The 27,708-nt window shown below is 70.1% G+C and overlaps 2 protein-coding genes across 11 annotated transcripts; one reads left to right on the forward strand and one right to left on the reverse strand.

The window, feature by feature from the left end:
- Positions 1-638: 638 nt before the first annotated feature.
- Positions 639-23,558, reverse strand: TSC2 (TSC complex subunit 2; the record flags this gene model as incomplete). Of its 9 annotated transcripts, XM_084250677.1 has the most annotated exons (41): positions 639-864; positions 940-1,038; positions 1,122-1,213; positions 1,289-1,367; positions 1,879-2,018; positions 2,095-2,281; positions 2,693-2,792; positions 2,991-3,068; positions 3,192-3,691; positions 3,919-4,046; positions 5,049-5,117; positions 5,427-5,630; positions 6,295-6,504; positions 6,916-7,028; positions 7,144-7,296; positions 7,497-7,658; positions 8,724-8,852; positions 9,920-10,014; positions 10,131-10,233; positions 10,403-10,496; positions 10,889-11,078; positions 11,920-12,054; positions 12,363-12,485; positions 13,218-13,368; positions 13,504-13,610; positions 13,877-13,999; positions 15,022-15,138; positions 15,367-15,522; positions 16,229-16,310; positions 16,640-16,743; positions 17,094-17,231; positions 17,905-18,048; positions 18,245-18,371; positions 18,800-18,873; positions 19,121-19,246; positions 19,583-19,631; positions 19,985-20,102; positions 20,861-21,005; positions 21,526-21,636; positions 22,535-22,621; positions 23,421-23,558. In XM_084250677.1, the coding sequence occupies 41 exons, from the start codon at positions 23,556-23,558 to the stop codon at positions 700-702; spliced, it is 5,445 nt and encodes a 1,814-aa protein (XP_084106803.1). In that variant the 3' UTR covers positions 639-699. The 9 variants fall into 9 exon arrangements, with proteins under 9 accessions (XP_084106803.1, XP_084106807.1, XP_084106808.1 ...); XM_084250681.1 differs by lacking the exon at positions 8,724-8,852 and having other exon boundaries at positions 2,693-2,779; positions 2,993-3,068; XM_084250682.1 differs by lacking the exon at positions 8,724-8,852 and having other exon boundaries at positions 940-1,026.
- A 255-nt stretch (positions 23,559-23,813) lies between these two features.
- On the forward strand, positions 23,814-27,707 carry NTHL1 (nth like DNA glycosylase 1). Of its 2 annotated transcripts, XM_084250926.1 has the most exons (6): positions 23,814-24,079; positions 24,651-24,889; positions 25,246-25,416; positions 26,067-26,226; positions 27,338-27,443; positions 27,519-27,707. In XM_084250926.1, the coding sequence occupies exons 1-6, from the start codon at positions 23,965-23,967 to the stop codon at positions 27,646-27,648; spliced, it is 921 nt and encodes a 306-aa protein (XP_084107052.1). In that variant the 5' UTR covers positions 23,814-23,964; the 3' UTR covers positions 27,649-27,707. The 2 variants fall into 2 exon arrangements, with proteins under 2 accessions (XP_084107052.1, XP_084107053.1); XM_084250927.1 differs by lacking the exon at positions 26,067-26,226.
- The last annotated feature ends 1 nt before the right edge of the window (position 27,708 follows it).

The raw sequence follows: 27,708 nt of genomic DNA on the forward strand, positions 1-27,708 counted from the left end.
CCCGTCCTGCCCGCGAGGTGCCCGGAGCGCTGCGTCCTGGGCTTCAGCACTTTAGAGAGGCCCGTGGCCGCCAGGACCCAGGCTCCCTCCCGCCCCCTGGGCCTCTGAGATGCTATTTATTGCCAAGTCCTCAGGTACAGCGGGCTGTGCCCGCAGCGGTTCCCGGGCAGGCCTTGCCCCTGCTGAGGCTTTAGCTGCAGGGAGGGCACCCCGCCCCTAAGTTATTGCCCCCCCTCCCCCCTCAGAGCAACGCGCGGAGTCTGTAGCGCCTGTAACTTATAAGGGTCTGGAAATGTATATATTTTTGTACGTCCTCAAGTTTCGCTCGGGCGGGGCTTGCTGTCCCTCACAGCCCAGGGACACCCCGGACAGTAGCACTGGCCGCCCCCCAACACCTGCCCCGGGACAGCCCTGGGACCAAAGGCTGCTGGCGCAGGGCTGAGCAAGGAGCGAGGCAAAGACGCCCCCCCGGGGGCTGGCTCCCGGGACGGGGCTGCGAGGCCCAGCCTGACCGTGTCTGTGGGTGCAGCCGCCGCTCCCCAGCACCCCACCCCGACTGACGAAGTCCAATAAACGTGTTGGCTGAGCAGCGGCCGAGTCTGAGTGCCGGGGCGGGCCCGGCCGCGCGGCTCCTTTATTCCATCCGCACGGGTCGGCGGCGCGGGGCGCGGGGCGGGCAGGCCGGGGGAGGCGGGCGGCTCACACGAACTCCGTGAAGTCGTCCACAGAGGAGATGAGGCGCCTGCGCTGGCCGGTCTCGTGGGCGAGCGTGGGCTCGGCTGGGGCCTGCGCCGGTGCCTTGGCGTGGCCCGGCAGGTGCACCAAGGGCAGGCTGGGGTGTGCGTAGTGGGCCTCCTCGCGCACCTGAGGGCGAGTGGGTGTTGGGCGTGGGCGGGCAGCCAGGGCAGCACGGCCCCCCTGGCCCGGGCCACCCCCTACCCGCTGGCGCAGCCGCTTGATGTGGCGCAGGCGGGCGATCCACTTGGAGGGATAGACGTCGGTGGGGTTGGAGCGGCTGTGGTGCACCTGGGAGGCCATCTGCCGGGAGGGTGGCACGTGAGCCCCGGGCGCCCCTGGGGCCGCCGCCTGCCCCACCCGCCCCTGCCTCGCCCGTCACTCACGTTGGCGTGCAAGGCCATCTGGCGGGCCACGAAGGGCAGGTTCCGGTCAGACACAATCTTGGCCACGCTGGTGTCCACGAGGCCCTCCATGTCTGGGGAGACACAGGGCTCAGCTGCGGCTCAGCTGCGGCTCGGCCCAAGCCCGCGGGCGCCCAGCCGGGCCTCACCTTTCCTGCACTGCAGCGACACCAGGTTGCACTCGTAGTCCAGGGGGGTGATGATCACGTGCACGAAGTTGAACTGGCCCTGCCGGAGCAGAGCACAGCAGGTCCCCCAGGGCCTGCCCGCGCCCCCCTCCCTCTGCATCCCCCCGCCCCCCGCAGCGGCTGCCCGAGCTGGGCCCACACCCGTGCCCCGCAGCACCCCCCCACCCCGTGCCCCTCACTCCCCGGTGACTCGAGAGCTGCCCCTGCTCCTCGGGCCCTCCCTGGTGCCCGGACGTGCGCAGGCACACCTTGCTCTCGGCACCGGCAGGCGCAGCCCCCCACCCCCAAGTCACAAGGCCCGCACCGTGCGCTCCGCAGGGCTCCCAGGCAAGCGCTCACGCTACAGGGTGACGCCCAACTGCGAGCCGCTAGGTCCCCCCTCGCGCCGGGCCCCAGAGCTCGAGACCATGCAGCAGACGCTCCTCGCGGGAGCGGCCAGGCCACGTCGCCTGCTCTGCCGACGGGCAGCACCGTCCTCACCCCAGGCTGTGGGCGCACCCGTGTGGCCACCTGGCTGACCCCGGCGTCCTGCACCCGCCCGCCGGCCTCACCTTGATGGTGCCCAGCTTGAAGTCCTCGCCAGAGTCGTTGTAGACGATGGACACGAGGTCGTTGCCCAGGTGGCGCTTCTTGTCGCAGCGCTGCCGGTCCCCGTCCTTGGTGGGCATCAGCGTGGCGATGTGGAAGACCGCTGCGGGCGGGCGAGGTGTGAGCAGCGCCGGGCTGGGGCTGGGCGGGACACCCCCCGGGCAGGCACCGCCGGGCACCTTGCATGATGTCATCGTGCCAGCAGTAGGTGAACTGGCCGTCCTCGCCGCACACGTCCAGGCCGCCCAGGTACACCTTGTCGGGCTGGCAGTCCTTGAGCTCGATGAGCCGGCCCAGCCCCGTCAGGAACTCCGTGTACCGGTAGGAGCCGTGCTCGTTGGACAGGATGGCGAGCTCGCTGCTGCTCTGTGGGGGGAGGGCGCCCTGGCACCTGCTGGGTCCGAGGGCCCGGGCTTGCCGCGAGGGACGGCCCTGACCCCTCGCCCCAATTCTGCAGCCCAGGCCCCCCGCCGCCAGCCCGACCACTGCCCGACTGCCCCGCCCCCGCCTGCGCTCCCTGAGGGGCCCCGGCCTGGCTGGCTGCTCCTGCCAAGGGTGCTCCCCCCCACACTCAGCACCCCCTTCCTGCCCCCGGCTCACCGGTCACCTTCCCGGCCTCCCAGACGTGCCCAGCGCCTTCCCGGCCTCCCAGACGTGGCCAGCGCCTCTGCACCCGCTCCCAGCCAGGATGCCCCGGGGGGCCCAAGCAGTGACTGAGCTCAGGGAGACCAGGAGGCCCACCCCAGCCCCAGACAGGCGCTGCCGGCGCGGCCTCACCTGGCCTTCGCCCACGTACAGGACGGCGATCTTGTGCGTGTCGTAGGACGGGATCTGGTCGAGGAGCTGCACGGACCGCTCGAAGGTCTGGAGCCAGAGCCTGTCTGAGCCCGGGCAGAGACCGGCCCCGGCCCACAGACGCCCCGCGCGGGAGGCCGCTCCCCATCAGGCAGGGGAAGGGCTTCCGCAGAGAGCGCAGGCTGGAGCCCTGCGGCGGGGGCAGACCAGGGTACCCCACCATGCCCCCCACCCGGGCTCCAGGGAGACCCCGCGTGGGGGCCCACAGGGGCAGCTGCACACCTCGTTGGGCAGAAGGATCGGCTTGTTGGACTCATCCCCGAAGAAGGGCGAGTGGTAGAGCTGCAGGAACACGAAGCTGTGGAGGGAGCCGGTGAGGACGGGGAGGCGGGGGGGGGGGGGGGGGCAGCGCTGCAGGAGGCAGCTCCCGCCGTGGCCCCGGGGCCAAGGGCCACAGGCGCAGTCAGGAAGCCGGGCTCACCTGGGGTTGATGCCGGGCACCTTCTCGGCGTTGGCGGCCCCGGCTCTGCTCTTTAGGGCATCCCGCTCCACCCTCTTGCCCCTGCGGGACGGGGCCGAGTCGGAGATGGTGTAGCCTCGGGGCCGCAGGCCGCTGGGGGAGCGGGGGCAGCTGGCAGGCGAGGGGCCCTCGGGCTGGGGTGGGCCCAGGCCCTGGCCGTCTGCCCCCGAGGCTGACCAGGAGGCGCTTTCCCCGTCCAGGGTCCCGGACTGTGACCGGGCTTTGGCCTCGGGGCTCAGCCGGCCGAGGTCAGCCTTGTCCCCGGGGTCCCCGAGGACGTCCTGCAGGCTCTGCAGTTCCGGCGAGGAGCTGGACTTGCTCAGGGGCTGCGAGGGCTGGAAGGCGAGGTCTGCAGTGGGCCGGGCTCCCTCAGAGGACACGGCCCGCTCGATGGGGATCCCCCCGGCTGCCGGCTCCTCCCCGCGGAACGACTTCTCCTCCTGGCTGGAGGTCGACGAGGACTGCAAAGCCGGCCCGCGGTCAGCCCTCCCGGGGCCTGGCTGCCGGCACCGAGCAGATGCCGGCCCCCGCATGCGGAGGCGGATGGGGGAGGTGCACACACGCCAGCCCCCCGAGGCCGAGCAGCTGGCTCGCCCACCATGCTTCCCCCCTCCTCCTGGGGGGCTCTGCGACTTAGGCCCTGGTCCCTGAGTCCAGAGGGGTGCACCCCAGCCCCAGCCGCACCCACCCTGCTGTAATCCGTGGCACGCTCGCGCCTGTCCACGCCTGGGGTGGCCTCAAAGTCCTCCAGGTCCGGGGGCTCAGCGGCCAGGTGCACCCCGCCAGCGTTTCCCTCCTCCAGGACCACAGCAGAGTCTGGGAGGACAATGGGGGCTGCTGGGTGCTGGCTTGACCCCTGGGGCCGCGCAAGGCTGACAACAGTCCCAGCAGAGCCTCGCCCAAGGCCCTCCTGGCCTGCGACTCTTGGCCATCATGCCCTGTGACCGGGGAGCAGGTGTGTTGGGGGCCCCTACTCAGCCCCAGGGGTCGGACTGAGGGGCGTCTGCATCCTCCATCTACCCCCGCCCACCCCGTGTGCACAGGAGCAGCCCCCTGCTCCTCTGGCCCAGCAGGAGGCCAGAGTAGGGTGGCTGCGAGGACGGGCCTCAACTTGGGAAGAGCTGGGCACCTCAGACAGTCTGGTCAGAGGCAGACGCTGCTGTCACCCAAGGCCAGCATGGCAGAGGTGGCCGGTCCCTGCGTCGGCGTGGGCTCGAGCCGGTCCCTGGAGGCGGGGGTGCACCTGCCGAGCCCACGCGCTGGAGCCAGGCACAAAGGGGGGTGCAACCCCAAAGCAGCATCTCCTGGGCCAGCATCAGGACGGGCGGGGGAGCACAGCCTGGCACACGCAGCCCAGCAGTGCCCAGCGCCCACTGCTGCCCGGCCGGCCCCGCGGTGGGAGCGCCATGCAGGCCTCACCCTGCCGGGTCTGGGGCAGGGCCCCCAGACGGGGCAGCCAATTTTGGGGTTCATAAAGCCAATCAGACACCAAAGGCCAGGGAAGGTCAAGCTCAGCTGAGCCCTGGGGCCAAGCTCGCCCCCAAACAGCTGTCCCCTGCCGGCACCTGCGGCTCAGCGGCCCGAAGTTGCCCGCTCAGTCCGCAGAGGCGCAGGAGGCCCAGGCGCTCGGGACCGGCGCGTGGCAAAGCGGGTCCCAGAAAAGCAAAGGCGAAGGGACGTCCTCGCGCGAGGCGGCCGGGCCCCCGGAGGCGGAACGGCTCAGCCGCGAGGGTGCCGGGTGCGACGCGGTGGCAGCGCCTGCGAAGCAGAGCGGGGCTCTGCAGAGGCACCGCGGTCCGTACAGACACGGTCCAGTACCTGCCCAGGAAATGCTCCTGTGCAGCCGTCCTCGGCACCTGGACTGGCACAGGGAGGAGAGAGAGGCCACTGCAAGGGAGACCACGCGAGCGGCCGGTCAGGGGGAGTCAGGCCAGGTGGCGCAGCAGAGGGAGGCGCTAGCGCCGCGCAGACCCCGCGCCTGGAGAGGAGGGAGGGGCCGGCGGGCCGGGGGCGGCGCGGGAGCGGCCGTGGGGCAGAGGCGAGCCAGGGTCTGTGGCGGCCGGGAGGGCGGCTCCTGCCCAGGCCCACGCCAGGCGCTGGTGGACACTCTGCCGGCCGCAGCGGCCTGCGGGCGGCACACCCGGCCCTCTGGAAGGCGTCTCTGGGAGGCCAGCGGGTGGGCAGGCGGCCGCTCACCTGTGTTGGAGCGCGGGGGCGGGGGCGGCTTGGCAGAGCCAGCGGCGGGCATGGACAGCGACTTGTACAGGGCCGTGTCGCGCCGCTCCTTGAAGCGCTCGGCGGCCATGAGGGCGTTGGACAACTCCTGCAGGGGCATGTTGTCGATGTCCGAGGAGAAGGGGCTCAGCGGGTTCTCCAAACTCATCAGCCAGCTGGTGTTCCCTGGGGGGGTGGCAGCGCCCAGAGTCGGCTCAGGGCTGTCCAGGGCAGACCCCTCAGGCACGCCCTGGGCAGGGAGAGACGGTGGGCAGGCGCCCAGCCAGACTTCCCAGCTCCGGCCACACGGGGGCAGTGCTGGCATCTCAAAGTGGCCGAGTCCCCAGGTGGGCCCTGCTGGACGCTCCCCAAGGCCCAAGCCCCCAGCTGGCTGCATGGGCACCATGCTCCCCCTCAGGCGCCTCCTCCTGGCCCACCTGGGCCCTCCCAGCTCTCCCCACTCACCCACGAGGAGCCTTGGCACCCCAGCCCCGGCACTCACACCTCTGTGGGCCAACCCCCAGGCTTCTCCCACCAGGGCCCACCCCCGAAGTCCTGTCTGTCTGCAACTCCCTGGGCTGAGCTATACCCCAAATCCACTCGCTGAAGGCCTAACCCCAGGCCGGAGAGGGGGGACTTGAGTGGGGGGCGAGGAGCCCGTCCGACGGCGTCCAGAGAAGAGGGGTCAGAACTGGATGTGCAGGGACAGCCCCGAGGAGCCAGGCCCTTGAGGGAGCGCCCTGCGCCCGGCTGGGCCCAGCCCTGGGGCAGGAGGAACCCGCCCTGTGCTCAGCAGGCACCTCCCACTCCTCCGGCCCAAGCCAAGCCTGCCTGCCCGCCCTCCCAGTACCTGTGGGCCTGCGGACCAGGATCTCTGCCCAGCCCTGGGTCAGCAGGGGCACGTAGGCCGCCAGGTTTGTCTTCCTCCGCGCTGGATGCGGGGAGCCCTCGGGCACTTCGGGCCGGCTGGCTGGCACGGTCTGTGATCCCGGGGAAGTGGGGCCGCAGGGGAAGTGGGAAGCTGGGGCGTCCAGGGCACCAACTCGAAGGCCGTGGCCCCCTGAGGAGAAGGCCGGAGACTGGTGGCCACTGCCAGCCCCACGCCAGGCCACTGCCCGGCCCCAGCCGTGCCACCCAGGGTTGGGGGGCCAGAATCCATGCCAGCCGCAGCCCAAATGGGAGGCTGCTTGAGCCTTGCAGGCCTGGCACACGAGGGCCGCCTCGGGGGACCCAGGGTGGCAGGGTCTTGGGCAGAAGCAGAGCACAGGGGGAGGTGGGGCAGGGCTGCTGAGGGCTCCCCCCCACGCCGGCCAGCCCCCTTCACGCAAGGCAGCCCCCCACACTGAAGCCTAGACCACACCCCAGGTACTCCGCCTGAGCCAGGCCTGAGTAACCCCGTCCCCTGGCCCCCAGGGGCCTCCCGACGCAGGGACCCACAGGCACGGTGCGGCGCGGGCGGGCAGAGGCTCACCGGACATGGAGCGCACCCGGTCCCGGGCCCCGCGGCCCACCTGCTGCCCAGCCTGGGACTCCAGCTTGGCTGGCGCCTCCTTCGTGTGGCGCACACGTGCGCCGGGGTCGGAGCTGAGGACACAGGCCCACACAGGCGATGAGGGAGCCCGCGGGCTCCAGGACGGCGCCCCAGGCCTGGCCATGACGGCCACCGTCGAGGCCAGACGGGGTGGGGGAGGGGAGTCACCTCAGGTCCGGGTTGCCCTGCAGCTCGCCCGAGTCCAGGCCCAGCAGGGAGCGGGTTCCGGTGCCCACACTGGTTGTCACGGTGACCAGTTTATTCCCGACCAGCCAAGTCTTGGTCCTGCCGCCGGCCAGAAGGAACTCTCCCACCGGGGACCTGCAAGCGCTCAACGTCGGCCTGCGCGGGCCCGCACGGGGGGGGGGGGGGGGGGGGGGGGGGGCAGGCAGGCAGCGCAGTGCTCGAGAGGGGGAGGCAGCCCAAGGGCCCCCGCCCGGCCCCACCCCGGGCAACGCGGCCCACCCGCTGCCGCCGAGCAAGCCCCGCATGGCCGCCCCCTGAGCAGGCCCGGCCCGCACCTCTTGGGCACCGCCGTGAAGTTGGAGAACACGTATCGGGCCATCATGTCCAGACACGTCTCCGTGAGCTCCAGGTGGAGGTTCTTCAGGCTGTCGTCGGCCTGGGCCACGGAGCTCTCGTCCGCAGACCCCAGGCTGGCGCTGGTGAGGGACGTGTGTATCCTGCGGAGGAGCGGCCTCGCGGTCAGGCAGCTGGCGGGACCGGCTCACCTGCACCGGGCCACGGCAGGGCCAGGCCCAGCTCTGCACACCCAGCAGACCACACCGCGCCCGAGGAGGAGCGGGGAGCTGAGGAGCGCCCCCGGCCCGCCCCGCAGAGCAGGGGCTCAGGAGAAGGGCAGGACCCCGTCACCAAGCGCAGGGGAGCTGGGGCGGCGCGTGGCGGGGCAGCGGAGTCATGCAGACGTAGAGACCACGGTCACGCTCGAAGATTGCATTCTGCCCCGGGGCGCCGCCATCGCGGCCGGGCCCAGGCTGGGCTGCAGGCGCAGTCCACCCCACGCTTGGGCCGGGGAGTCGAGGCCGCCGAGCTCACCCGGGGAAGGGGCTCCGAGGTCTGGCCCTGAGGTGACCGTCACAGCCCCTTTGCCTTGTTAACATCACTCACAGCAAAGAAGCGGCCAGAAAGGCACTGAGGAGGGCGCCTCGGTGACCAGGTCCTGCCCCGCCCCGGCCCGGCCGAGTCCAGCCCGAGGCCCAGCCCCCTCTCGGTGTCAGCGAGGGAGGACCAGCTCGCTTCCGGGGCGGGGACAGGCAGCCTGCTGCGAGCAGCCGTGTGGTCGGCACGAGCCCCAGCCCTGCAGCCCCCACCTGCACCTACCGGGCAGGCAATGACTGGCCCGCCCGCTGCCCCCCGCAGCGTCCCTGCCCCTCGCAGCTGCAGCAGGAGGCAGACCCTTCCCGGAGCAAGCTCCACCAGACAGCCCACCGAGATCCACGAACACCCCACCGGGCCGGGCCCCACCGCCAAGACCCCTGGCCGGGGGAAGGCTGCCTTCCCAGAGCGGCTGCCCAGCCAGCCCGCCCCCCGCATGGCTGGACAGAATGCAAACTTCCCCCCTCGCCACCAGGCTCCCCTGGGCCGAGGGCCGGCTCGGCAGGGCGGCCTCAGCCGGCTGCGGCCCAGGAGGGGCAGGCAGCTACAGGTCATGCAGGCGCCCCATGCCCCTCCACCCGGCGCCCCGCCTGGCAGCGCCGCCTCACGGGCCAGCCCGACAGAGCCACTACCTGCGGGCCGCGTGTTCAGACACACTGACGCTGCGGCACCGGAAGGCCTCGGCTGCAGAGCTCTCCTTGAGTTCTTTCACGGGTGGGGAGTTGTTCAGGCCTTGTTTGGGGGGCCTGGCTACCCTCAAACTACCAGGTGAGGAAGGCAGCCCCAAGCCCCAGAGAGCCCGGCTCCCAGAGGGAGAGCAAGCCGTGGAGGGAGGAGGGGGCCACGGGCCACAGGGTTAGGACGAGAGCCCCAGGGCGAGGCGGACAAGACCATGCCAGAGGCCAGTGAGCGGGGGGAGAAACAGAAAACAAAACGCATGAAAATACATCTTGTGAACACGACCGAGAAAAAGTAAGGTCTCACGCACGACACCGAAACATTAGTGCAAATAAAACGTGGGTCGCCCCCACGGCAGGTTCCAGGCTGTGCCGACCAGGGGCCGCCCCCGCAGAGGCCAGGTGGGCGAAGGCGCCAAGCCTCGGGCCGGGGCTGCGGGCCTCCTGGACAATGCCAGTTCTGCGCTCAAGGCCCTGGCCCCCAGCCACCAAGGGCCTGAGGGGCAGCGTTCACATGTAGGCCACACTGACTCGGTCACTCTGGAAAATGCCGTGCCCCCAGCTAGGGAAGGCCGAACAAAACTTGGGCAGGAGGCAGGAGGCGGGGGTTGGGGTGGGGGGGGGGGCGGGCACTGGGATGAAATGCGGACAACACGGGGCCTGGCCAGATCCTCCCAGGCCTGGCCAGCACGGCCCTGATGGCCAGAGAGCACGTCCCCAGGGTGCGATGGGGGCAAGCGGGGAGGCAGCCTGGCCAGAGCTGGGCTCGTGGGCTGCGGGGTTGCGGGGTGGCGACAGCGGGCTCCTCCCCGTCAGGGCCAGGCACCAGGCTTCTCAGGAGCCACAGCTGCCCGAGGCAACCCAGTCCAGCCCAGGGTCAGAGCGACCCAGATGCCCGGTGGCGGCACCCTGACTGCCACTGCCTGCCCTCGCCACCGGGCTTGGTCCCTCTAGCACAGGGGCAGCCGTGCCGGAACCCTCCAGCCAAATGGGGGGCTGGGGGCCCTCCCAGAGCCTGCCCTGCCTGCAGCTCGGGGCCCCGGGCCGCCTCGGCCCGCAGAGGCGCAGCCGCAGCCACGCGTCTCTCCACTGCTGGCCAGGGGCGCCAGGCCCCACCTCACCCCTGTGGGGGCAGCACCCACACGCCGCACCTCTTGGGCCTCTCGTTGAGACTGGTGCTCCGGGCTCTGAAGCTGTCCTTCTCGGGGGTGTCGTCGAAGGACATGAGAACGTTGGAGCGCAGGCCCTGCAGGACGGCGGACCCGGGCCAGGCTGAGGGCCCGTCTCCAGGCATCGGGCCCCCTTGCGCCTGCAGCCCTGCCAGGCCCAGCGGCCCCGCCCCTCGCAGCAGCGGCCACCCACCTTGGTGATGAAGGGGACGAAGTCCTTGCGGAAGGGCAGGCGGCACCTGATGAACCACATGGCGATGACGTGGTGGGCCAGGCACACGATGTACTGGTTGAACCTGCGCGGACAAGGGGACGGGACGTGTGGAGGCCGAGGTCAAGGCCCAGGCCAGGACCACCCCCCCCCGCCCCCCAGCTGACTTCTGCCCCGAGGCCAGGCCTCCCGCGAGCAGAGCCTGAGACTGGGCGGACCTGGCGGCAGGCGGGGCGGGCAGAGGCGGTACTCACTTGGAGGGGTTGGTGTAGGGCAGGGCGATGGCAAACACGCTGGCGTACTGCTCGGCCGCGAAGTTCCTGTAGAGGTGCGGCAGCCTGGCCAGAGCTGCGAGAGGGGACGGCCGTGAGGCGCCATCAGCCCCAGCAGCGCTGCAGCCACCTGACCCAGGGCGCTGCGGATGGCGCGACGCTGCTCCATGCCTGCAGGGCCCAGCCCAGGGGGTCTGACATGCACCGCGCCAGCCCACAGGGGTATTCAGCGTTTGAATCATGTACAAGATGGGGGGGAGGGCCACGGGCCACGCGAGGCCGCCCACCCTGCCCACCCTGCCCCTGCCGAGCCCCGGGCTGTGCCTCAGCCCATGGGAACTGCCCACGCAGCTGAGGAGAGGCAGGGCCGAGACAGCAGAGGACACCGGCCCGCGGCGGGGGGCAGGGCATGGAAGGCGCGGGCAGGTCACGCGGGCTCTCTCGGGCAGGCCCACCCGGCAAACTTACTGGACAAGAACTCCAGCAGGGGGATGGCCATGCTGGCCGTGGCGGAGATGTGCGTGAGCTTCACCACCAGCACGGGCAGCGCCTTGACCATGATGTCGGGCATCTCCACGCTGCAGATGGCTAGCGCCACCACGCACTGGCTGGCGCAGCGGAAGATGAGGCCTTGCTCCAGGCAGTACACCATCTCCCGCTGTGGACCACACACAACCTCAGCCAGGGCCGCCGGCCTCCCCCGCGTCCAGGGCCATGGTGCTCCCTAGAGGAGGCTGAGGGAGGCCGGCTGCCTTGTTCCTGGGCACCAGGGGGCAAGGTCACCAGTGCAGACCCCACCTGCACCAACTGGACAGCTGCTGGATGGGGGCTGCTGGACCCTCACTCCCTTGGTCCCGGGGGCCCAGGGGCTGGCATCACTTTAAGAGCAGATTCTTCCCGCGTCCAGGCTGCAAGGCCCACGCTGACCAGGGCTGGCTCAGGCCACAGCCCCCCTAACCGCCAGGGGGCTCTTGCAGGAGGGAGGAGCTCCCTCCTCCAGTGGGGCTTCCTGCAACCCCACTCAGGCTACATCAGGGGCCTTGAGGGCCTCAGGGAACCTGCAGTCTGGGATGCCCACCCTGAGGCGCCACTGAGGAGATGCCAGCAGAGCCCAGGGAGAGCGCGAGCTGGCCAGGTGGGCGGGAAGGCCCGGTGGAGTGGGGACAGTGAGGGGTCCAGGGCTCCGACAGGCCATATGCATCCAGGTCCTCAGGGTAAAGGCAGCCACACAGGTGGCGAGCTGGGCCCTCACTGGCCGCCCTGCCACTATGGAAGACCCAGCCCCACCAAGCCACCTGGCCCTGCCTGACGCCAGGGCTGGGGCAGGGCCAGGGCGAGGCCAGCGCGAGGAGACGCTGGGCTCCCAAACAGGTGGCCGGAGAACAGGGAAGCCGGCCTGGGGTGCGCCACAGCGGGAAGCAGAGCCTCTCACCCACCCAGTGCAACCGCCCCAGTGAGGGGAGGCCTCCCGGGCCCAGGCTCCCGGCAGCGGCCCGCACCTGCCTGGCCTTGTCCAAGTAGCCGTGGTAGGAGATCAAGGCCGTCAGTACGGGGACCACGGCCAAGTGCAGGTCAGTTCTGGAGAAGCCTTCCGGGGTGCCTCGCAGCCGCTCGAGAGTCTTGGGAACTGAAAGCTGACAGCGAGGCCACAGTGAAGACCAGCCGGCTGCCAGGGCAGGCGCTGGGGCCGGAGGACTCACGAGCCAGAGGGCGGAGACCCAGCTGCAGGAAGGCCAGGGTCCAGGGGCCCGCCTGCTTCTTCTCTGGCCTATGGCACCCTCTCCAGAGACACGGAAGGCCACCCCCCGCCGCCCACGGGGAGCAACAGATGTGTGTGTCACAGGCGTCCCGCTGGGAAGGGGAGCGCCCCACAGCAAGCCTCCCCCAGCACTCGGGGTCGGGAGGGCGGGCTACGCTGCGGCCCTGGAGACAGGTGGCTCACCATGGCGCAGAGGGCAGAGGACAGCTGGTCCACGCTGCAGGGTGAGGTGAAGATGAGGACCTTGTAGCGCAGCGCCTCAGGCAGCTTGCTCAGCACCAGCTTCAGCACCTTCCAGTCGGTCTCCTGAAGGAAGGAGGCCGGGGCAGGGCTGACCACACCCCAGGAGCAAGGTGCAAGCTCAGGGTGGACCTGAGACCCCTCTCCTAGGCACGGCACCAGCGTTGGTCCCTGCTCCAGGCTCCTCCAGGCCACCACCCACCAGCGGTGAGCGCAGCCACGGCTGCGAGGCCCAGGGCCCTCCCCGTGGACTGGAGCCCCCAGGAAGCTCCAGCCACCCCCTCAGTGGAAGGCCGGAGCCAAGCACCCTGTCCTGCGCCTCCCCTCCATCCTGCGTCCCCACCAGGCTCCTGTCGTCTACCCCCGGCTGCCCACCTCTTGCACCCCAGCTGACCACCCCACTCTCTCTCACTGCCCCATCAGCAGACGGACCCACGCCCTCTCCCCGCGGGTGGCCCAGCTATCACAGGACTCACCACCCAGGCCCAGCAGCCTCTGCCTGCTCTTGCTGCCCAGACCTCCCTTCCTTGCAAGACTGACCTCACCTGCCCAGTGGGGGCTGCGATGAGGGCTGACCCTCCCCCTCAGCCCTTCCTGCACGATCCTTCCCAGGCAGGCCTACCCCTCACCCTGTGCAGCTCGGTCTCCCGGGACGCTGCCCTGGCTCCCACTCTGCGGGCCGATCAGCAAAGCCCCACCCGGGCCTGCAGACCCACGGCCTCCCGGAACTGCTAGCACAGGGGACTGGCACCGGGCCCTGCCGCGCCCAGCCTGCCCAGCGCCAGGCCAGCGCCGCACCTGCTTCAAGCACCACAGCAGCACACGGAACAGCAGGGAGTACGGCAGGGAGGCCAGTCGCACAGCCGGGCCCGGCGTCGCGGGGCTGGGAGGCCCGGTGGGAGGCGACAGGGGGCCACTGGTCTTCTTCTCAGGGCCCCGCTCAGGCTCCCTGTGGATGCAAGAGGAAGCCCGCTGCAAGCACAGACCCGGGACCCAGCACCGACGGGCGCTGCCGGCACCCTCGGGACCCCTTCAGAGGCCCTGCCTGCCCCGCAGGTCCCGCCCCACCGGCGCGCACACGCACGCGGAGTCGCAGAGGCAGTAGGGGCTGAAGCGCACGAGTCCGTCCTTGCTGGGCAGGCCCAGGCGGTGCAGTGAGTCCGCGCGCAGCAGCAGCAGGAAGTCGAAGGCCTGCGAGGGCAGCACACATCCTCAGGAGCAGGGACAGGGCCTAGCTCCCAGGCTGGCAGCACCGTGGGCCGCAGAGCCGGCTCCTCGGGACACAATCCCTCCCTCCATCCCTCCCCCGAGGCACACCGGCTGCTCCCCCGGCTCCCAGAGACAGGGGATGCCCGGCAGGAGGACCTCTGTTCTAGCAGCACCCCCACCTCGCGCCACCCCCACATAGGGAGGCAGTGACCAGGCCCACAGGCTGCTGCCCCCGCCGGCCCGCTCACCCGCAGCCGGATGCTGCTGGCAACAGGCAGGGTGTAGCTGTGCACGTAGTGCAGCTGCAGGTGGCCGACCAGCATCTCGTAGACGCGGGTGGCGTGGCCGGCAGGCAGGGCGTAGAGCTTGGTCTGGAGGAGCATGTGTGGTCACCGTGAGGGCGCAGGCACAGGGCAGGACTCTCAGCCGGCAGCCTGGGGCCGGAGACCAGGAGCCAAGACGGCCCCTCAAGCCGCAGGTCCAAAGCGCCACCCAGCGGGCCACGCGCCGCCACGCCCACAGCACACTCCCCGCACCGTGGAGCCACGAGGCCCGGGCAGACATGCCAGGCACAGGTGACAGGCGGGCCAGGCCTGCTCCTCCCGCCAGCCAGGCAAGGTGGGCCCGGCTGCGCCCTTGGTGCTGCCGGCGAGCGGGCGTGGGGGGCTGCGGTGCAGACGAGGCCCCTCCTGTGAGCGCTGAGCCTCGAAGAAGAGCTGCCAGCGCTTGAGAAGCAGCACTTGTCCCTCAAAAAGACACAGCGTTTGGGAAAGCGCCTCTCCCTCTCAGGCGACGCAAGGAGAGGTCACGCGCGGACCGGCGCTGCGGGATACTCGAGGCCCTGCCCGCCACCAGGCCGCTGGCTCCTCAGTCGTGGCTGCTTGTGTCCCGGGCACGGGTGCCACTGCGCAGCATGGGGGGAGACAGCACCCGGCTCTCTCCTCAGCCCCTCCCGGCTCCCTGTGCCCCGCAAGGCCAAGGCGGTTGGTGTGGCGGCCGCTGTAGCGGCCCACCCCTTCCCGCTCTGCCGTGGGGTTCCGGGGTACGTGGCCGGCCGCTCAGTCACAAGAGGGGAGAAGGCCAACGGGTGGGGGCACAGAGGACAAGCAGGACAAATGTGGCGGGGGAGGCCCGTGGTCCACAGGGCAGAAGCTGCCGCAAGGGCTGGGGCAACGAGTAGGGCGCCGGCAGGCACGGGGGGAGGCCTCAGGGGTCCGCAGTGGCAGTGGGGAGTCACGGCTCGGGAGTCACCTCTCAGCGAGCAGGAGTGCACCAACCCAGCAGAACCGGGAAGCGCGGCAGTCCCTCAGCACCTCCCGGGGAGAGCTGGGGCCCCTCTGGCTCCGCCCACCCACCCGCAGGGACACGGGTGGCGCCGCCGCAGAGAGCACACCTGGAGGATGACCAGGAGCCCCAGGACCGCCGTCTTCACATCCTCCAGGGAGGCCGAGTAGGCAGCCACGTCCCGCTCCTCCAGCTCGGGGGGTGGCGAGAGCGAGCGGGCGATCACCTTGAAGGGAGAGGCCGCGCTCAGACCCCGCCCTCAGGTCTCAGACTTCCTCAGAAGGGGGCTCCCACGCCAGAGACCCCTGGGAAGCCGCGGCGCGGCAAAACCGCAGAGGCGCTGGCCACGCAGGGCCGCAGTCTGGGTTCTCGGGGTGGACGCAGCCACGCTCCGCGGGCACCTCTGTGATGGGGCAGGGGCTGAGGACACCTGGCTGCAGGCCGCCCGGCCCACCTTCTCGATGATGTCCAGCAGGCTGTTGAAGTGGTGCGTGTGGCAGCCCTCAGCCAGGTCCACCAGCAGCTGAGTAGCCAGCTTCCGCACCTGGGGGTCCCTGTCCTCAGGGATGTGGGAGAGCTGCGAGATGACCACGGAGTTGATGAGCTCCTCCTGCGCCAAGCACAGAGGGGCGAGGTCAGCTTCCGCCGGGGTGTTGGCCAAGGCCCTGGGAACGGCAGCAGGGCCGTGGCTAGGGCGGCGGCAGCGCCAGAGGACGGGGGCCAGGCCCCCTGCACCGCCCTGCAGGAACCAGGACACGAGGCAGCCGGGGACAGGCCTGCTGCGTCATGAAAATCACTCAGGACGCTCCCGCGAGAGGCGGTGTGCACACCAGGGTAGAGGACCTTGTACCTGACGCTACGGGGGCCGCTGTGACGGGGCAGCGTGTGCTCGCCCAAAGCAGGAGCAGGGAACAGAGACTGAGCTGCGTGAAAGACCCAAAGACCCAGAGCGGCTTCCTGGAAAAAGCAGCACTGAGCTCACCTCGAAGGGTGGGCTTCCAGGGAACCGAGACACTGGAAAAGGGATGCGGGGCACCAGGTCCCAGAGGCAGGAGGCTGCGAGGGAGCTGAAAGGCCAGCGCAGGAGACCAGAGCCCAAGGCAGCTCCCTGCGAGGCACTGGGGCACATGCGCTCCCGCAGGGCCAGGCACTGCCGGATGCAGCAGGCGAGTGTGACTACAGAGAGGCGGGGTACCCCGAGGCTGGGGTCCCCAGGCTAGGCACTGTGTCCTCCTGGCAGCCGGCCAAGTGCCCAGGCCCAGCCCGGGTCTGGACATCTCCAGAAGCGTGTGTGGACCCGGCGCACCTGGACACACCTCATAGAACTGCCGGTTGATGAGCAGCACGAAAGACAGCACATCCAACGCCTTGATCCGCACAGCGCTGCGGCACTCGCTCCTGGGGACAGGAATGCACCTGCTAGTGGGGGCACCCGTGTGCCCCGCGGCCCCCCGCCACCCTGTGCCCAGGTCTGTCCCAGGGTGAGGCTGAGTGGATTTGTCCCCCAGGCACAAATGGTTTTGGACATCCAAACCAAGGACTGGGGCCCGGCACAGAGGCCACAACCTCGGGGCGGCCCCTCTGGGCAGCCAAGGCCTGAGGCTGGCCCACACCCCCACAGGGCCACCCCCTCAAGCTGCAGAAAGGAAAGGGCCAGCCCCCAGTGCCCAGCCGGGGCGGGGGGAGCACAGAGCAGTGGCTGTGGGCCACGCCGACCCTGCGCCCACCTGAAGAACCTCTCCATCAGCGCCTGTAGGCTGCGGATCCAGCCGTCCTTGGCGGGGTGGATGGACTGAGCTCTGTAGGTGATCAGGTTCAGAAGGGATGACTCCTGTCAGCAGGAAAAAAAACCTGCACCGTGAGCTGTTCCACCTTCCGGAGGGTTCCCTGGAAGACATGCTGCAGGCCCAAGAGCCTGGTGCCCACACACAGACTGTCGGGGCCACCAGGAGCCTCAAAGCCCGGGCCCAGGCCTCACACGCAGCCGAGTGTGTCTCCCAGGAGGACCGGCTGCACCACGGGCAGAGGCAGACTCGGCCCTCAGGTTCTGCCATGCCCGGTGACGTTCCAGCTGGAGCCCGAATCCCAGCAGGCCCCAAGTTTCAAACTCCAGAAAAGCTGCCTCAGATCCACATGGCTAGGGCACGCCCACCCAAGGCCCCACCAGGCACCCGGCCTTACCGGCCTCTGGTCCGCACATCTCTCAACGAGCTCAAAGTATCTCTCCTGTGAGCCGTGGAACTCGTTCTGGTCACACAACTCCTCCACCGTGGTGAGCAGATCGTGGACAATGGCCCTGAGCTCCGGGCTGTCCAGGCACTGAGGCACCAAGGTGTGGTCACACAGGTGAGCCTTCCCGCCCCTTGAAGGCTCCAGACAGCCTCCGGGCCCCCACCGCTGGATGCACACAACCCCCACTGGCCTGGATGTGGGGGCACAGCGAGGCCTGCTGCACCAGGGCTCCAACAAGAGGCACCCCCTGGCCAGCTAGTCTGTGAGAACAGCACAGTCCATCACCTAGGCCCCACGGCCTGCTGCGCTTCCTCCTGCTGTCCAGGCCACCCCCATTACCCAAGTCCCTCACAGACCCAGCCCTGAGCCGGGGCCAGAAGTGGGCACATCTCCTCTGTGGGGCCTGTCGGGGTCAACTCTGCCCTCCCAAGCTACGCCACGGCGAGCATCCCAGACGCTGCAGGGACCCGTCTTCCGGGCCCACTTACAGCCCATGGAGACAACCTGGCCCGTCGTCTACCCTGCCGTCACCGTCCCCACCAGCCTTACCCCTGCCCACCCGCTACCTAGTCCTACTGGGCAACCAACCCGAGAGCCCTCCAAGGGCTGAGGGCACCATCCAAAAAGTGGATTGCTGCCAGGAGGGCCTGAGTGCACAGGGAGCCGGAAGCCATGGGGCTGGGTGGGCCGCCCCTCAGCCCACATCCCAGGGCAGGGCCCGGCTGGAGGCCAGGGACCCTGAGACCCGCCCCACGCCCACCTGCAGCTGCTGCAGCAGGCGCTCCATGATGCGCAGCAGGATGTCCCACGTCACAGCCTGCAGCTCCCGCCTGTACTTCTTAACGAGCCTGGTGATGGAAAGGACGATCTCGTAGGACACCACCTCGTTGGGGCAGGTCATGGCCTGAAACAGAGCGCGCAGGCGCACTCGTGAGGAAGCACCGTGCTCCGGCCTGGGCCCTCCCGCACGGCTCCCGCACACCCGGCCTGACCGCTAACTCGGAGTCCGGGCCCCTGGCCGCAGCCCCGGGAGCAAGTGGCGCACCCACCCTCCCACCGGGCTGGGGCCGCTGCTCCTGCCAGCTCGGACAGCGGGTTACCTCGTAGAACGACGGCAACACTGATGTCGGGGAGTTCTTAAGGGAATAGAGTCGGTGGGCCCCCCAGAGCGCCATGCCGACAAAGAACACGGCTCCCCTTAGCAGCGGGGCGTCCTCCATGTACGCTCTGTGGGTATCCCCAGAGAGGGAGTGTGAGCAGGGGTGACCCAAGCTCCTGAAGATCTTCCCAGAGCCCCCCGTATTTAAGGGCCATTTGGGGGCAGGGGGCAGCAGCCAAGGCCATGATCTGAGTGACCCCTGCAGTAGCTGCCCGCTGACCAAGGCGGGGGAGGCCAGGGCGTGAGGGAAGCGGGGGAGACGCGCTCTCAGCTCGTGGCCCTCCTGTCACTTCAGGGGGCGAGGAGGAAGGCCGGGGCACAGCACCAAAGCGGGAGCGAGGCCAACACGAGCAGAGGACATAGGCCTGGCAGGGAGGCCATGCAGAGGGACAGGCCCCGGATGGGGCGGGCGTGGTGCAGAGGGGGCAGGCGTGCCAGCCTCGCCGACAGCAGGGGACTGGAGCGGGAGCCGGGCCGGCACAGGCCGCACACGCACCTGTCCTCCATGACGCGGCACATGTTGCAGATGGCACTGTGGCCCAGGTGGGTGCCCAGGAGGTTACGCATCAGCTGGGACAGAGGCAGCACCTCAGGTGGGCCGCACCCAGCCCCGCCCCGCCCCACCCCAGCACCACCTCCCCAGAGGCCTCCGGGACCCCGAGCCCAGCTCCAAGCAAGGAAACACCACTGAGTCCCTTGGACAGGCCGCCCCGTGGACACCCAGGACCTGACAGCCGCACGTGGAAGACACCAAGGCCCTCGCCCTGGGGGCGTGCCTGGTGTAACGGGGAAAGGCTGTGGGCTGTGCCCGGGGCACCTTCCAGCAGGGCTCGCAGAGCTCCTTGACGTTCACGGTGCGGCAGAGCGTGACGAGGAAGAGCGGGAGGCTCTCGGCAGGCAGGCGGTTGTAGCAGACCACGGCGTCCAGCACCTGCAGCGATACCTGGCGGCGCAGACAGGGCAGTGTCAGCCCAGTCTCTCCTGCCCCCTGCAGGGACCGGCCGACTCAGCCTCCTTGGGCTGGGAGAAGGCACGCGTGCCGGGGGCACCCCACCTCTGGTCGCTGTGGACCCAAGGCATCCAGACCGAGGCCCGGGACGGGGGCCAGCACGCCCTTCCTCACAGGACACTCTGGCGGCTGGAGGCCGAGCCGCCCGCCAGGGCACCCACCCACAGGAAGCACACAGGGCCCGGTCCCTGAGCCCAGGGCCTTGGCCCTGCCCTGTTCAACACCCCAGAGGTACACGAAGGGGGCCTCTCGCAGAGCCCGGCTGCTGACCTCTATGTCCACGGAAGACACGGTCTGGACACACAGCAGGCAGATCATGCTGCAAACGAAGCGCCAGAGTCGGCTGGGGGCTTCCAGAGGCGGATGGCTTTGCCCCGCTGTGCGGTTCCTCTGCAAAGCCGGGGTCTGCGCGCCCCCTGCCGCCCCAGAGCCCCCTCCACAGCTGCATGCTGGTGCCTGGCGGGCAGCACGAGGCCAGGCCCTGCCTCCACGGGCTCGCAGCATTTGCCAAAGACAGACGTAAAAGAAACAAACGGGATGCAGGGATTCCACCGGGAACCAGGCGCCAGAGCCAGCCTTAGGACACCCCTCGGAGAGCGGCGTCCACGCCACTGTCACCCCGAGCCAAAGGACCGAGCGGCGGGCGCCCTGGAGGAAAGGCACAGTGCTTACTTCACCATTGCCGAGATGTGCTCGTCCAAGTAACAGCTGTTGAACTTGACCAGGTTCACGAGCACCAAGAGGAACTCCGAGGACAGGCCAACATCCATCCACTGCAGGACAAACTCGGCTGGGGGAGAGGAGAGCGGTGTGCCTTGGTGCTCTCCCTGGAAAAGCGGCACTGGGACCCCTTCATTGGTCCCCATGCCTCCCCAGGGAGCCCCAAAAGCACACCAGGGACTTGCATCCCCGCCCCGCTACACCAAAGGATCCCAGCCAAGGCAGCTTATGGTGGGACATGTGGTGCCCCGGCCGGCTGAGGAGCAGCACCAGAGCAAGCCCTGGGCGCCCACCCGGCAGCTCAACAGAAGCACCAGCAAAGCTTGGCCACAGGCCGGCAACCTCCGCCAGAAAACCTGACGACAGCTCCCGTCAGCTCCGACCCTCTGCGCTGAAAGCCGGGCCAGGCTGACCAGCAGGATAGGATGGCCAGGGCCAGCTGCCAATTCTCACTCCCACATGGGCACCTCAGGCTGGCAGAGCTCTCACCTTCGGGACGACGGGAAGGTGGCCAGTAAAAGGGGGCGGGACGGGCCCTGGGCTGGTGAGGCGACAGCAGCAGGGCGCCCTCGACACCGGCTCAGTAGCACATGGCCCGGATGACAGAACTGCCCTTCCCGCAATGCCGGCCGGGCCCACTGCCCAGGCCCCTGCAGGGCCTGCGAGCTCCCCTGAGACTAAGGCGGCCGACGTGCCTAGGCCCAGGGACAGGAGCCGCTGGGCACAGCATGGCGCCCTCTGCAGACCAGGCCAGGGCCACGCTGCTCCTGGCCCCGCGTTACATCTGCTCGCCCTGGCCGGGAAACCGCACACCCAGGCGGCACCCACCCAGCTCTTCCTCCAAGTAGGTGATGTGCCTCCCGTTGTCTGTGAGCGCCTTGAACACTTCCAGCCGCTCGTGGAGGTCCTCGTTGGAGGGGTAGTCCCTGATGACCCTGAAGAAGAGGGCCCGGAGGATGCCCAGGCGGTCGCCCTGCAGACAGAGCACGGGTGAGCGGCGTCCGCCCAGGACCCCCGCCCGGGCTCCCAGCCACTACTCCCGCCAGCATCCGCCCCTTCCCGCACGACAGGCTGTGGGGGGCGGGGCACACCGGGTACACCCCAGCAGCTGGGGCAAGGAACGGGACCAGCGCTCGCTGTGGACAGGTGTGGAGGGCGAGGGGAGGCCATGTGGGGAGCGGGCGGCCCTCTCCCGGCAGCCGTGGCGTGCGGGGGCGGCGGGCTGGGCCAGGAGGATGGAGCCTTCGGGAAGGTGGAGAGGCGGGCATCCTGGAGTGGCAGAGACCACAGCGGCCGGTGCGTGGGCAGGTGCTTGGCGGGAGGGGGAGGGGAGCGTGGGGGGGCACTGTGGTCAGCGGGGCAAGGGAAGGGATCACCCGCGCACACAGGTCCCGTGACCCCATGATGCCCGAGCCATCCCAGAGGCAGAGGCGCCGTGAGGAAGTGGGGCTCCGGCGCCTGCTCGGGCCATCCCGCCGCACAGCTGCGCTCACCTGCCCCTGCACGATGGCCTTGAGCAGGGCCAGCACCGCGTGCCGGGCCTCCGGCGGCCGCTCCGGCTGCAGCAGGTCCGCGACGGCCTTCCAGAGCGCCTCCACCGCGTGCTGCTCCGGCGGGGAGGGATGGTGGTCAGGGAGCGGCGCCGCGGGCAGACACAGCAGCGCAGGTGCTGACTCGGACGCGCTGCTCCAGGGCCTGCACTGGTGCAGCTGCCGGGGCCCGCCCCCCAAGTCTGAGGGCTCCCAGCTACCAAGAGCCCTAGTACAGTACGATCTCCAGACCACGTCTTGCCTACATCCCGGCCACCTATGGATACTCCAGAACGTCCTTCTCTGACCCTTTCTTATTACCTGCAGGGGTGCAGCCGAGGCTGCACGCGCTGTCTGCGGGCTACCCAGCCTCCTACCCAACCCACCCGTCCACAGGGCAGCAGCTCCCCTTTCGTGCCCACGGGCACCTCACAGAGGGCCGGCCTCCACGCCACCCAGCTGCCACGCAGGGGCTCGTATGGACACGCGTGGGGCGCGTGGGTGCTCTCACTTCGCAGGTCTCACTGCTGGGTACGAGGCCCACATTCCCTCCCAAGTCGTGGGAAAGCCAGAGGTGAGCCCTGGAGGTGCCCTCCCCGCAGCCCTGCCCCCGGGACTCAGTCCACATCGTCAGGAGCAAGCCTGAAAACGCCAGGCATGTAGGCACACCCCATCTGGGGGGCAGCTCGACAGAGCAGCAGACACTGCTCCCAAAAGCTACCGAGACAGCCCCGCAGCACCCTCCCTCCTGCCGTTTCCCGGCATCCCTTCCCCCAGACCTCAGCGGACAAGGGCGCGTCTCTACAGATCACCACCAACTGTCCTGGGACCCTTCAGAGTATGCTTGGGGCCTTTCTAACACTCCCCCAATATCCAGGGGGTCAAGTTTCCCTGAAGCGGTGCGCCCTGAAGGCAGTCGGGGGTCAGCCTTGCTCCCAGACGGCCAGGCTGAGCTCCAGCGGGGCACACCCACCTCTTCAAATTTCTTAGTTTTTGCAACTTCACAGATCTGCCCTATCGTTCGGATGCGATTGTTGAGACCACACTCGATGCTGAGTTCCTGGAGAGATGAAGAGTCAGAAGGGAAGGAGGCCTCAAGACCCCGACCGCCTTCCAGCCTGCAGTCAGCAGTTCCCTCTGCTCAGGTGTCCCCAAAGGCCGCCCCAGAGAACAATTGTTCCTGACTGCTTTGTTTTCCAGATAAAATTCACCATTTTAACAATTTCAACTGTGCAACTCAGCCTGCAGCTGCTCCCCCTAATTCCAAAGTAGTTTCTGGAATTGTCTCCAGAACACTATACCGCAGGCGTCTCCATCCCCCACGCAGGAGACGCCGTACCTCTGAGCAGTCCCCATGCCTGCCTCGCCCCAGCCCTGGCAAACGGGGACCCACTCCCGCCTCTCTGATGGGCCCGCTCCAGGCGTCTGCTGTATGCGGGCGCTATGCGGGGGCGCCTGGGGATTGGCTTCTCTGCACAAAGGCCTCAGGACACCTCTCTAGCGCGGGGGATACCCGCACGGTTCTTTCAGGCAGGTAATGCCCGCGCCTTCCCCGGCAGGACGCTTGGGTTGAGAGAGACAAACTGGCGCGTGCAGAGCCCCGGCGAGGCGCCGCGCACGGGGCAGGGGGCTTCGCGCCAAGGGACAGAGGAGGCAGCAGCTACCAGCGGGCCGTGACTCCGACCGCCGGCGGAGACGCCGAGCCAGGCGGACGTTCTCGCACGACTGACTGGGCCGGCCGGACCGGGCCGCCGGGACCCGACCTCCGGGGCCGAGGACGCGGGCCTCCCGCGGACGGAGGCAGCAAGCGCGGCCCAGGCGGTGCCCCCCGCCCGGCCGGGCCCGCCCCGGCCGCTCACCCTCAGGATCTCGCCGGTGATGACGAACTCCGTGTGCTTGCCCTCCGCAGACCGGGGGTGCGGCCGCGGGGTGCCCAGGCCCAGCAGCGTCTTGAACTTCTCCCTCAGGCCCGAGTCTTTGCCGGCGGGCTTGGCCATGGTGCACGGGCCGGGCGGGGCGGGCCGGGCTGAGGCCGAGGCGCGCGCGGGGCTCCCGGGCCGGGCCGCGGCGGGGAGGCCCGGTGCGGGGCCCGCCCCCGCCGCCTCGCACGGAGCAGGCCGGCGCCTCCGCGCTCGCTCCCGTCGGGGTCGGCCGCCCGCGCGCCGCGAGCCCCTCACCCCGCGCCGCCCGCCGCGCGCCCGGCGGTCGGGTCGCGAGACGGCCGCACACCCCCGGCCCGAGGCGCCGCCGGAAGCGACCCCTGCACTTCCGGCGGCGGCGGCCCGGCGCGGGGCTTGCCGGGAGTCGTAGTTCCGGGCCGCCCAAGGCCGGAAGGGCGCGGCCACGTCGCGTCACGTGGCGGCGCCGCGGGGGCCGCCGGGAGGTGTAGTCCGCGGGGTCGGCATGAGCGCGGTGGGCGTGCGGATGCTGACCCGCAGCCGGAGCGGGGGGCCCGGGGCCCGGCCGCAGCGCGGTGGGGAGGAGGCCGCGCCGCTCCGGGGCGGAGAGGCGGCTGCAGGTAGCGGTCGGGCCGGGGCACGGGAGCAGAGGCGGGCACAGAGGCTCGCAGGGACGAGGCGCGGCCCCGGGGGCTCCAGGCCGGGGTCCGCCGCGCGCGCGCCCTGGGCCCTGCCCCGGCGCCAGGCTGCCCGCGGGCCCCGGCGCCCGTCCCCGCCGCGCGCCTCCGGAGGCCACCCCGGCGAGGCCCTCGCGGAAGCCGCTCTGGGAGCGGAGGCGCCGCGGCCGGGGCGCGCGGGCCCCGCGGGGCTGGCGGGAGGGGCCCCCGAGGCTGCAGGGACCCGCGGTCGTGGGTGCCCGGCGGGCGCGGAGCTGGGGGCAGGCGGGGAGGCCGCCGGGCGAGCGCGAAGAGCCAGTGCGCCTCGGCCGGCCGTGACTCCTTCCCGGCGGCAGGTGGAGGGGCGCGGGGCGGCCCTCCCCAGAGCCCCGGTCGCTGCCGGGACTCGGCCCGGGGCAGGCAGACCTGCGGCCGCCGGCGGAGACCGGGGCGCGCCCAGCCCCAGCGCGGGAGATCGCGGGGCGGCGCCTCCCCTGGGGCTCCCCGTGGAGGGACCGTGTGGCCCTGTTTGCAGAAGGAGGGCGACGCCCCGAGCCTGCGAGGTGTCCGCGGAGGGCGCGCAAACTGAAGGTGGCCTACGAGGCCTCGGCCTGGGAGAAAGGAGCGGGCGCCGAGCCCCTTGCGGCGCCGGGCTGGGAGCCCCGGGACTGGCGGCTGCACCTGGCGAACGTGCGCGCCATGAGGAGTGGGAAGGACGCACCTGTGGACCAGCTGGGAGCTGAGTGCTGCTATGACCCCAGCGCACCCCCAGAGGTAGGCATGTGTGGCGCGAGCGCTTGGCCACCCCACTGGGCCTCTGGTGGGTCGGCCTGGTGCCCGGCTGCCCGTGACTGGCCCAGAGTGGCTCCTCGCAATGCCCGCCCGGCCCTGAGACAGCGAGCCCAGAACGGGGCAGCATCACTCTGGGAGCAGCGGTGGCCGGGGTGGCCTCTGGCAGGCGGGGGCCCCTCTGGGTCCCATGAGTCTCTCAAGCCTCGTGGGAAATGGTGAGGCAGGCGCTGGCCTCAGCCCTGCAGGCCCACGTGGCCTGACCAGCCAGAGGGAGGCTGCTGTCCCCCGGGAAGCCGGGCTGGGCCTGACCCCCACCAGCCTTCCCGCTGTGTGAGCAGGTGCGGAGGTACCAGGTGCTGCTGTCGCTCATGCTCTCCAGCCAGACCAAAGACCAGGTGACCGCCGGCGCCATGCAGCGGCTGCGGGAGCGGGGCCTGACCGTGGACAGTGTCCTGCGCACAGACGACAGCACGCTGGGAGCGCTCATCTACCCGGTGGGCTTCTGGAGGGTGAGCGCCAGCGGCTGGACACACTTGCGGGAGGGCTGGCAGTGCCAGTGGGTGCCCGTGGGGCAGCCTCCAGCCTCCACCCCACCAGCCTTTGGGCCCAGGCCTGAGCCCAGCAGGCTTTCCTGTCTACCCACCCCTTCCTTCCTCCCCGCCTCGCCCACCCCTTTCCCTTTGTTTACGCCAGCTCCTTGCTCGCGGGGTGGGCGGAGCTGTGAAGGCAGCCTTGGGCGGTGCTTCCCTTCAGGCAGGCGTGGGCTGCGGCCCCGTCAGATGGGACTTAAATAGCTCTCTGAAGCGGACAGGATGGGAACCACCCAGCTGGCCGGCGCTGGCCGGGGAGCCCCAGTCCTCAGCTTTCCTTCCTGAAGGGCCAGGTGCTGAGCCCAACTCCCGGGAGGGGCTGACCCTGCTTGCCCAGCCAGGCCTGGGGTGTGACCCAGGCCAGACCCCACACGTGTCACACGTCCACGCGGGAGGGGGCTGGGCTTCCCTGCTCCTATGGGCTGGTTCTCTCCTGGGGGCTTGGGGCAGGTGCCTCTCTCCATCCTGGGCAGGTGATGGCTGCTCTGGTGCCCATGGGGCTCCTTCGGGCCTTGTTCTCCCCGGCCAGGCCACTCACCCCTTCGCATCTGGGTTCACCCCCCCCCCAGAGCAAGGTGAAGTACATCAAGCAGACCACGGCCATCCTGCGGCAGCGCTATGGAGGGGACATCCCGGCGTCTGTGGCTGAGCTGGTGGCTCTGCCAGGGGTGGGGCCCAAGATGGCACACCTGGCCATGGCTGTGGCCTGGGGTACCGTGTCAGGCATCGGTGAGTGGCACATGCTGGGGGGAAGGGCTGGCTCCCCACATCCCTAAGACCTGTGACCCCAACCCCTGTATTCATCCAAGACTGGCCCCAACAGGTCAGGAAGGGGTTCCAGGCTGAGCTGGGTCCCATGTGCGAGGCCTCTGCGCGGGGCTCTGCTACACGTACTGTGGCGTGGGGGGCGGGGGCAGAGCACTGGGGGCACCTGGTCCCAGGGTTTAGCCGAGTGAGGCAGAGCGGCCTGGAGGAGGAGTAGCGTCTGCAGAGCCTTGAGGGTGGGGGCAGCCGGGGCCGAGGAGAGCGATTAGGAAGCCCCCAGCGCTACCACGGCCCAGAGGCCTGTGTCCTGGGGAAGGCCCTTGCCAGCTCTGCTTTCCGCCCCGCGGGCAGCGAGGGTGAGACCTTGACCCCCATCTCCCGTGCAGCTTGGGGCCTGGAGGAGCTCTGAAGGGCCAGGCCAGCCTCTCCGAGGACACTTGGGCTTGTCCGGAGTGGCAGAGCAGAAGCAAGCTATGGGGGGGTGGGCCCTGCCCCCGCCAGACGGGCCAGAGCCCAGGGAGCTGCGGACCCAGCGGACAGGAGCCTGCTGCATTCTGCTTGTGGGTGGGCCAGGCACCTGCAGGGGACCCTTGGAGGGGGCGTCCCCTCAGTCTCAAATCGGGAGTCAGGGAGACTGTCCGCTCTGCCCACCTGCTGGGCGGCCTTGGGCAAGCGCTTGATTCCTCTGAGCTTGGCCGCGATGCTGGGTGAGCAGCTGGCCTTGTCTGTGTGGAGAAGCCCTGCTGGGTCAGCCCGTCAGAGGCTCTCGCGTACAGGTGTCCCGACACTGGGCCCTGGGTGACTTGGAAGTGCGGCTGCCACAACCCAGGGTGCGCCCCGTCTGGGGATGGGCAATTAGCAGGGGTGGGAACTGGAGAGGAGAGGCTGCAGTGGGACGGCGGCCTGCACCCCGAGTAGAGGTCCTCCGAGCCTGGCCACAGCCCCTGCCAGGCAACAGACCCTGGCCCGACCTGCCCGGGCCAGGACAGTGCCACCCTGGTCCCAGCCTCCGGCACTGGACTGGGGCCATCTGGGCTGGGAGGGGCCTGGGTTCACCCCACCCCATCCCCAGCAGCAGTGGACACACACGTACACAGAATCGCCAATCGACTCAGGTGGACCAGGAAGACCACAAAGTCCCCTGAGCAGACCCGCAAGGCCCTGGAGGAGTGGCTGCCCAGGTGAGGGGGGGGCGAGAGTCACCCCCACCTCCCTCTTCCTCCCTCCCTGCACGCTGACAGCTCCCATCCTCCCAGGGAGCTGTGGGGCGAGATCAACGGACTGCTGGTGGGCTTCGGCCAGCAGACCTGCCTACCCACGCGCCCACGCTGCCAGGCCTGCCTCAACCGGACCCTGTGCCCAGCCGCCCGGGGCTCTGAGGGCTGAGCGGGCCATGCTGTCGTGACGCGCCTTTGTGGGAACACGTAGCCTGTTTGTAATAAAGCT

The sequence above is a fragment of the Talpa europaea genome (genome assembly GCF_964194135.1).
Source record: "Talpa europaea genome assembly, chromosome: 12".
Lineage (NCBI taxonomy): Eukaryota > Metazoa > Chordata > Mammalia > Eulipotyphla > Talpidae > Talpa > Talpa europaea.

Excerpts from the sequence above, each read along its gene's own strand:
- NTHL1 (XM_084250926.1), top strand. The coding sequence starts at position 23,965 with ATGAGCGCGGTGGGCGTGCGGATGCTGACCCGCAGCCGGAGCGGGGGG. Across the intron at positions 25,417-26,066 it reads ACCCGGTGGGCTTCTGGAGG|AGCAAGGTGAAGTACATCAA; the intron begins GTGAGCGCCAGC and ends CCCCCCCCCCAG. Across the intron at positions 27,444-27,518 it reads CTGGAGGAGTGGCTGCCCAG|GGAGCTGTGGGGCGAGATCA; the intron begins GTGAGGGGGGGG and ends CCATCCTCCCAG.